The sequence below is a fragment of the Camelina sativa genome, chromosome 17 (genome assembly GCF_000633955.1).
Source record: "Camelina sativa cultivar DH55 chromosome 17, Cs, whole genome shotgun sequence".
Taxonomy (NCBI): domain Eukaryota; kingdom Viridiplantae; phylum Streptophyta; class Magnoliopsida; order Brassicales; family Brassicaceae; genus Camelina; species Camelina sativa.
In genome coordinates, this window is record NC_025701.1 from 24,359,675 (window position 1) to 24,369,378 (window position 9,704).

General features: G+C 36.4%; 2 protein-coding genes across 2 annotated transcripts; both read left to right on the top strand.

The window, feature by feature from the left end:
- LOC104757931 (stearoyl-[acyl-carrier-protein] 9-desaturase 6, chloroplastic) lies at window positions 4,322-6,658 on the top strand. Its single transcript, XM_010480723.2, has 3 exons — window positions 4,322-4,719; window positions 4,898-5,191; window positions 5,947-6,658. Exons 1-3 carry the CDS (start codon window positions 4,408-4,410, stop codon window positions 6,514-6,516), a joined length of 1,176 nt encoding a protein of 391 aa, XP_010479025.1. The 5' UTR covers window positions 4,322-4,407; the 3' UTR covers window positions 6,517-6,658.
- On the top strand, window positions 7,296-8,289 carry LOC104759770 (protein AIG2 A-like). The gene is made up of 5 exons (XM_010482656.2): window positions 7,296-7,453; window positions 7,535-7,607; window positions 7,750-7,842; window positions 7,914-7,997; window positions 8,099-8,289. Exons 1-5 carry the CDS (start codon window positions 7,329-7,331, stop codon window positions 8,231-8,233), a joined length of 510 nt encoding a protein of 169 aa, XP_010480958.1. The 5' UTR covers window positions 7,296-7,328; the 3' UTR covers window positions 8,234-8,289.

Genomic DNA, 9,704 nt, shown 5'->3' on the forward strand with positions numbered 1-9,704 from the left:
CTATTAAATTTTATTGAGTTTCTCTGCTATGTGTATTGAGTTTCGATGTTGCTTTTGTTCCATTTTCGCAAAGCTGAATTTGATGGTTATTGTGAAGGCGAGCTTGTCAAGTTTAGTGAAACTTCTGTTCTGTCCTAAATAGATGTACTGCCTTTATATCAATAAGTTAACTATCAGTCTATCATCAAGGACTCATCACCGTCTCTTTTGGTTCTTATTTGAGTCTGTTTTCCTAAAAGATTCTTGGTGGATGTAAGAACGGTGTTTACTACTGTTTTGTTATGTCTTTGGATGATTTGACAAGAACCACACTCTACAATCTCAACTCTTTGTTTGATTTTTATTGTTTCTATTACTAATTCATTTAGGTGAACTAAAACCTTTTGGATTTGTGTATCAGGTTACATTATCAGGTAACCATCTACTAATCTGTACTGATATATCCGACGCAGCAATGGAATTAGGTTCCGCAGCAATTCTCTGCCTTTGTCACAATACGACATCGTCGAGGTTCCCATCAGCTCTATTTTATGCATCACTGGTTTTGATTTCAATTCAATTTGTGGTCCATTCTATTTTTCCTTGTCGTGTTCAACACTTTCTTATGGTTTTAGACTTCAAAACATACACTTGACATATTAAAAACCAAAGACATAACAAAACAGTAGTTTTTGCCAGATTAAAAACTGGCATGCCAGATTAGTTTTTGTCAGTTTGTGGTATTTTAGCCCTGCGCCCCATATATAAAGATAGATATAAAATATTGGTGTCTACATCTTCTCTTAAGCATTTACTTTCCTATGAAACCCGTTAAAGTTGAATTAAGATTCCGATTTCATCATTTCTATGTGGCAGTATACATTATTGCTCTGTATTTACCATGTTCCTTTGAGTCTAATGTTGCAGAAGATCCATTTAGTAAAACCTCCCAGACATAATTATCGAGAAGACTCCTCCAACAAATCTCTCCGGCGCCAGCGGTGCTGTTGCTCGCCGGCGTCGGGATCGTACCATTCTATTACTTGTTCGTCCTAGATCCGAGTCTTTTAGTTTTCTTTCTTGCAAGTCTTTTTCTCTTTTCCCCCTTTTTTATAACCCTTTTCAACTCTTAATAACCTCTGCTTCCACACCAAACCAAGACCATGGCCTGCTTCCGCCGATCTCTCACTCACCGGAGTTTCTCCTTGCTCAGGAAGTTTCTCTGCAAAACTTGGGAAGCAGTCTCACTCTCCCTTCAACTTGGCATTTGTTTGAGAAACTAGGGTTTTTCCCAGTGGACCTAGTTTCTAGATTCGATCCATTCCATGGCCACCGTCGGCTCCCGCTACCCTTTCACGCACCGAAGGCGCTCTCTGCACTGCAAATCCCTCCATCAATCTCGGGCAGCCACCACATTCAATACTCAACTTGGCAAACAGTTGTGAAATTAGGGTTTTCCCCAGTGGACCTGATTTCCAATCTCGAATCAAACCACGGCCATCGCCTCTTATCGCCGTTCTTCTACTCACCGGAGATGGTCCTCCCACCGCGAATCTCTATGCAAACTCCGGTCAGCCGCCACACCCAATCCTGCTCTTGGCGTCCTCTTGAGAAATTAGAGTTTTCCCTAGTGGACCTAATTTCTCATATCGGCCCACTTACCATCACAAGGCCCAAGTCCATAAGCCTTAACAAAAGTAATAAACCGACAAAATCTAGGTCCAGCGGTCCACCGTCTATGCTCTGCCGAAGTCAAACGTTGTATTGATCTCCTCTTCTCCATGGCCGAAGACTCCATGGGAGAAAGGTATCAACAATGTTGCTCTGGTTATTCATATATCTTGTCAGAACCCCGGATTTAGTTGATATTAGCGACTTGCGGTATAAGTTCTTAAGCCTGCACATTTATGGTCTAAGTATGTTGAATCGTTCTAGCCAAAATGATAATCATTGTCTTGAACTAGATATGTTCAATGACGATTATCACTTCAGCTGGTCATTTGATGATGTCAAGCATCGATCTCCAATCACTCTCATTAACCGGATCCCATACCACATAGATTCTTTTGCGTTTTAGATTCTTTTGCGTTTTATTGAAGAGATCCACTCCTTATGCTTTGGGTCTCAAAGCAACCCTTTAGACCCCCTTTTCAAAGCTCGATTGCGTTTGTCGCTACAGCTACTGTTGACCATTTGGTGGTCAAGGATCTCGCGAAGCTTGTCTTCATGGTCGAATCCACCCTGGATCCAACAAATTCTCTTGAAGAACTTATGGAGCCCTTATCCCTTTTCTTCTTTATCTATTTTGGTGTATGTTGTAAGAACTTACCTCTTTTTGAAGATCTGATTTGAATGAAAGGTTCACTTGTTTGACAAAAAAAAAAAAAAAAAGATCCATTTAGCTCATATGCATCCTCAATCTTGTTTATGTTTGAATGTCATTGTTAAGGTCTAAGAAATAAGCTCTTTTATTGATGTTTCAGTAATTATCTCTTCGTCACTGGTTACAAGTATATCTATTGTCTACTCTACAGGAGTATTGCATGTCTTGTAGAGGATCCGATGTTGTGGAAGCTACCAAGACAGTTGAACTTGTGATCCCTAGGGGTTGGCAATGTTTTTGACATGGTTTTTGATTCTAAAACATATCAGTTCTGCTATGAAATGGGTTGCAAAATTTCATTCACACTGTTTACGTTCCTTTCTCTGAGGATTTGTGATTAAAATGATATTGGTCACATTTATTGTATGGCTGTCTTGTCCTTTTATTATGGTTGGCAATGTGCATTTCCCGGTTAATTTTCTTTTGTCTCCTGATATTTGCGGCAAATACTAAACAAAGAATTTAGAATTGTGATTTCCCGAGTATAATACATGATTTTGCAGAACTAGATAATGATAATTTGGTTTTCGATGGCATAATTCTGTCAATCTCTAATTTGCTTTCTTGTCTCTGTACTTGACCATAGGGGTGGAGTCTGATGCTACAATCCCAATTCCAGATGCCGGCCATGTAAGATCAAGAACAAGTCAACCTGGGAACTTGTATATCAAACTAAAGGTTTGTTAAAAACTATCTTTATTTTCATCAAAGTTTGCTTGTATACATTTTCTGAGATGTGCTTAGAGAAGTTTGAATCGAACCCACCTTGACTTTGATCAATTCAGCTTAAGAGATAGACAATCGATGCAAGCATCAAAGTCATGTTATAAATTATATATGAACTTTGAATGATTCATTCATTCCAAATATAATTTACACCGTTGTTCACAGATTTACACCGTTGTTGTCTCCAGTGGGTCACTATATAATCAAGATTTATTTTACCCTGTAAATAGATTGTTTATGCTTCTTAAGCTTCATAGTAGTCTTATATGTTATCATCGCTCTTGCCCAGGTAGGGTCTTACTACATGTGGCATTTTCCTTAAATTAATTATTACCCAAAGCTTACAAACCAATAAAGGCCTATGAAAAGTCTAAGAAAAAAAGGATGAATTTCAAGTCGAAATTGTTTCTCTTTTGCGTATCTTTTACTGAGGTTCCGACGATGACACGATGTTCCGAGAAGAATTAAAAATAAATTAGCTAAGAATTTATTTAAATCTTTATAATGATAAATATGTATTAATTCAGTTATTTACAATATTATTAACTATTAACTAAACCAAAAATAAAAATAAAAATAAGTAATTTGTGACGGAACTTAGTTGATTGCATGATATTTTGGTTTTCTTGATGTGTCAGACTTAAAACATTCTTTAGAATAATAAAATAAAACTTTTGTTATTTTCTTAAAAGTAAAATAAATTTTTACTAAAAAAGACAAAAGAAATAAATTTCATGATCTTGTGTTTTTGCTAAGAGAATGTCATTCAAGTGGTTACCTTATAAATATTAAAATGTATAAAGTATACAATAAAATTTGAGCAAAATCAGAATACTAATTATTACAAGAATTTTAAATGCTCAATTTTATTTATTTTAAACTATAATTAATTATTAAAAATAGTCCACATACCAACAAGTTCCAAACAAATTAAGAAAAAATTACAAACAACATAAAAAACACAACAAAATAGTAATAAAAAAAAGAAAAATCCTAGTATTACCTAAAAATTGAAGTTTAAACGATTTTAAGAAAAAAATTGAAGAAAAAAAAGAAGTTACTCTCAGTTAAGACTTAAATGGGACAAAATTAGAAAAATATAAACAAAACCCATAGAAACTCAAACCAGTTAGCATGAGCACCCCTTGTTTCACCCCACGGTTTGTCTAACAAAAATACCTGCCAACCACCAATTACTACTATACCCTCAGCACTCTTTGACTATTTAGTCCACCACAACTCCACAGTAGTCGTCATCACTCGCAAACAAAAATACCTCCAACCAAAGTTTAGAAGTCTTGTCTCCTTTACCATACAAAATGCATACCCACAAGTCTCTTCTCTCCAACACCTCCCAATGGGCTGCACTAGTGCCTTCTCCGTCCACCTTTCTCGCCTCTCGCTCCCACCGGCCGGTCAAGATCTCCGCCGTGGCAACCCCGGTGAGGCCGGCTCTAAAACACGAAAACAAAATCCACTCTATGGCACCGGAGAAAGTGGAGATATTCAAATCTTTAGACGGATGGGCCACTGATCAAATCTTGCCTCTTCTCAAACCCGTTGACCAATGTTGGCAACCCGCTTCTTTCTTACCCGACCCGGCCTTACCCTTCTCCGAGTTCACCGATCAGGTACGTTATATACATCATGAAACTTGTCATTTTCTTGTTATTGAAGAAGTAAAATTACATCGTTTATTCATGGAAACCAACTAAAAATCAAGAAATGTATAAACCTGAATACATATATTCACATTTAACCAAACCTTAACCAATTAATGTTAAAAATGTTTATATATATATATAATAGGTGCGTGAACTGAGGCAAAGAACAGCGTCATTGCCGGACGAGTACTTCGTGGTGTTGGTCGGAGATATGATAACGGAGGACGCGTTGCCGACTTACCAGACGATGATCAACACGCTTGATGGCGTTAGAGACGAGACTGGTGCGAGTGGTAGCGCGTGGGCAAGGTGGACACGTGCGTGGACGGCTGAGGAGAACCGTCATGGTGATTTGTTGCGGACTTACTTGTATTTATCCGGTCGGGTTGATATGCTTATGGTCGAACGCACCGTGCAGTATCTCATCGGCTCAGGCATGGTCAGTTCTTTTTCTATAATCTATATCCATATAATGAAAAAAAAAACGCTTACTATTCAGAGTTTGATTAATCAAATTGTAGTTATCTGGTTTATTAAATCATTTTTCTTAAAGAGTTGTAACCATGCATGCGTATGTTTTGAATTTCGTTTTGTTCCTTTTTTTTTTTTTTTTTTTTTCCTGTTTAATTTTGGTTTTATCAAAACTGAAATAAATAAAAATTCCAGTTTGTATTTTTTTTTTTGGGTGTAGGTTTAAATAATTTTTCTTTGTTTGTGTTAACTTTTTTAAAACAAAACAAAATAAAATAAAATGCTGTGAAAAAAAATATATATATATATATATATATATATATATATATACATATTTATAGAGAGACTGAAGTAAAACTGTAAAAGATTAAAACCAAAACTATTTGACATTTGGTTTAATTTTAGGTTTTTGGTCTGAACTCGATTTTGGCGTAGTTTTTTTGTAACCCAACTCTATTATAAATATTTTTTTATATAGCAATGAGAAATAGATGTTTCTACAATTATATTTATGTGAAATGACTATATATCAAATTTTAGTAAATTCTGATTGCTTTTGGTCAGTTTCGTTTGGATTTTCTTTTTTGAATAATAGAACGAATTTATCATAAACATTTATCGATATAAATACTTTCATTTGGTTGGTTTGGATTAGGTTTGGTTAGTTTGGATTAGGTTTATAGTTTATACCATCCATAACTTACAATATTTGCAATTTTATAGGATCCAGGAACAGAGAACAACCCGTACCTTGGTTTCGTGTACACGTCGTTCCAAGAGCGAGCCACCTTCGTTTCTCACGGCAACACCGCACGGCTGGCTAAGGCTGCCGGAGATCCTGTCCTCGCTCGAATCTGCGGAACCATTGCAGCGGACGAGAAGCGCCACGAGAGAGCCTACGCGAGCATCGTTGAGAAGCTCCTCGAGATCGACCCAAACGGTGCAGTCTCTGCCATCGCCGACATGATGCGGAAGAAGATCACAATGCCGGCTCATCTAATGACAGATGGTCGAGACCCGATGCTCTTCGAACATTTCTCCGCCGTGGCTCAACGGCTAGGGGTTTACACGGCGGATGATTACGCGGATATCTTGGAGTTTTTGGTTGGACGGTGGAGACTGGAGAAGCTAGAAGGATTGACGGCTGAGGGTCAACGTGCACAGGAGTTTGTGTGTGGTTTAGCTCAGAGGATCAGACGGCTCCAAGAGCGTGCAGATGAGAGAGCTAAGAAGCTTAAGAAGACCCATGAGGTTAGCTTTAGTTGGATCTTCGACAAGAAGATTATTGTGTAACCTCTTGAAAATATAATTTTTTCTTTTTTCTTTTTTTGTAAGCATATCTTTTATTTTCTTTAGTCAAGTTTCTACTTCTGTAACGTGTTTTTGACTTACAATTCGAATGGTTCGAAAGAAATGTTCAATCCGGCTAGACTGATTTGATCCATCCGAAATTAATTAAATGAATTTTTTTTTTTGTCACAAATTAAATGGAAATCTATACTAGAACTTTTGAAATATGAATTTGAAAAAATATATCATTTTTTAAAGAATTACAAAAAAATGTTATTACCTTTATCTATGCATCCAAACATTACAATTAATTATCTACTAGACTACTATCCATATAACCAAAGAAAAAAAAAATTAAATTTCTAACATTAATTATAAAATTAGAAATATTTTTGGAGTCTAGTGTAAAAAGGTCGAATACGTTAGGAATCAAATGAAGTCATTAGTGTACTTTGCTCTCACAAGGAACTCTGCTTTTATCTTAGCATCCCAAAGCTGAATTAGTTATCAATTCTGCAGCTTCAGCTACCTTATTTGCCAGTTGCCACCATGACGCTAACTAACCAGCATGTCGCTGTTGGTGGTGGTGAAGGATATAATGATATATATTATAGTTTATATAGAGAATATCATAGTCATATGGTTAGAGCTAGTTAGATATTTAATTTTGGTTTTTTTCTTGGTTACTTTTGCCAAAATTCCTTATTTGTATAAAATACCAAGAAATATAAAAAACGACACTCTACCTAAGTAAACTCATTCATCTATCAACTTCCTTTGTTTCAAACTCCATCTCACAGTGGAAATCATAAAAGATGACTAGCTCTGACCAATCTCCGTCGCACAACGTCTTCGTCTACGGCAGTTTCCAAGAACCAGCCGTCGTAGGTTTTATCCTCGAGTGCACTCCGATCATCGTCTCCGCTCAACTCCACGGCTAGTACGTCACCTTCTCCGATTCCAATCTTCGATTTCTTCAAGATTGGTTAAAATCTGATTTTATGGGTTTTGTTTTTGACAGTCACTTGTATAGACTCAAGGGTCGTTTGCATCCATGTATATCTCCTTGTGAGAGTGGAGTAATCAACGGCAAGGTTTTTTTTTTTTTTTTTTNTTTTTTTTTTTTTTTTTTTTTTTTTTTTTTTTTTTTTTGTTTACCTTCTTTTACAAGAATTGGAAGAAATAAAAAAAATTAGGGTTTTGAATCACAAAATCTGAAGAAATTGGATGGTGCAGATACTAACTGGATTAACAGATGCTCAGTTAGAGAATTTAGATATGATTGAAGGAACTGATTATGTGAGGAAGACTGTTCAAGTTGTCTTGACTGTAAGTTTTCTACTGGTAATAATTGTGTTCCTTTGATGATCTTGAGATTGCTTATAGATTTAACCTTTCAGGACACTTGCGAGAACGTGAATGTGGAAACATATGTATGGGCAAACAAGGATGATCCTGATATGTATGGAGGATGGGATTTTCAGGTTGATTCACAAGTTGTTGCTTCATCAAAATTTTAATGAGATGTTTTAAGGCTTTGTTGTTTAATGGTTTTGGTGAAATATTGTGTTGGTTTGTTTGGTAGGAATGGAAGCGGCTTCATATGGAGAAATTCGTAGAGGCGTCGAAGAAGTTTATGGAATGGAAGAAGAATCCGGATGGGAGAAGTAGGGAAGAGTTTGAGAAGTTTGTACTCGCAGATCCTCCCACCCCGGCTTGAAGAATCTTATCTTATATGTATTGATCACTTTCATTTACTGCAAATAAATCAGTCTCATTACAAATTTTAATAAGAGGCTTTGTGCGTTAGAAGCACAAAGAAGATGTTGTATCTTATATTTTTGTTTGTGAACATTGAGTTGTATGCGAGTGTTGTTTCATCATTTTGAGTTAAAAGCTTTTTGTGTTTGGTCTTTATTAGGATCGTCTCATCAATCAGACAAATCTGATCTGAATCATGGTTCTTTGAACGGCATTGGTAATTAACCGGAGACTGTGATTTCTGCCAAGTCCGAGTCGGTAACCGAATTTCCATTGAAGCTTGGCCGTACCCCACTTAAACCAGTGACTCCGTTCAAATATCAAAACTAGAAATGGTTGAATCAGTGTTCTTCTTGTTTTTATTTCTCCTATACATAATGATCAAACGATATGGCTCTCTAGTGCTAAGAAGCTTCATCAATCGGTCTACGAAACAATCTCTGGGAACTCCTGTTATCTCCTCCTCTTCGCTCGCTTTAACAATTGTCTATCTTACAACACCGCCTTTGAATTCTTCTTTGTCCACAATCACCATCCAAGGAATTCCAGATTCCATGGCCCGCTTGATAAGCTTTGACGGTCTTCTGCTCACAAGCTTTTATCCTAGCACCCCAAAGCTGACTTACCAATTCTGCAGCTTCAGCTACCTTATTTGCCACGATGACACTAACCAACACTTGTGTAAAAGACTATTCTGTTGATGCAATTCGATCTTTCAAGTGCTTCAAACAGAATGCTCAAGTCTTGCTTCTTTTGATGATTCGTTTAGTTAACAGCTCGCTCCCTTCTTGTTTGAGTTTCAACAACAGTTCTATAGGTGGTCTTCTTTCTCTGCTGTCCTTGAAGACAAACCCTTCTCTTCCACCAATTTCTTTCTTCATTTGACAGCTTGGCTAACCTGATGCAATCCTACAAATATCCATAACTCATCAAGAATTGGTTCAAGGAAAATCAGGATCAAATTATGAAGAAGTTTCTAGAAGACCATCAAGAAAGTGTCTAGATACAAAGAACCAATCTCCATCAATGATGATTGATAAAATCTCTCAAATTTATTCTTGATTTATTTCTGTAATTAATTTGATTTATTTTGTATTTATGTTATTGATTTGTAAATTGAGCCTATATAAGCTCATGTTTCCCTTCCTTGTAAATATATAGATTTTTGGAAAAATAAAGAGAGAGTTTTCTCACTTTGAAAGCTTAGGCTTTTTTTTAATTTGTCTTTTCTATTGTGTGTGATTCCTTTAGAAAACAAGTTGAATCTTTATCTTTATGTGTGATTCACTTAGATATTGATTTGTGTTCTTATCACAAAGTCATTCCACAACTTTGTGTGGCGAACTTCGATCCATCATTCATCTCCATCCTATCCGAGTTAGTTAGAGAGGTCCTTTAGACCAGCTATCGACTCACCCTATTTTGGCTCA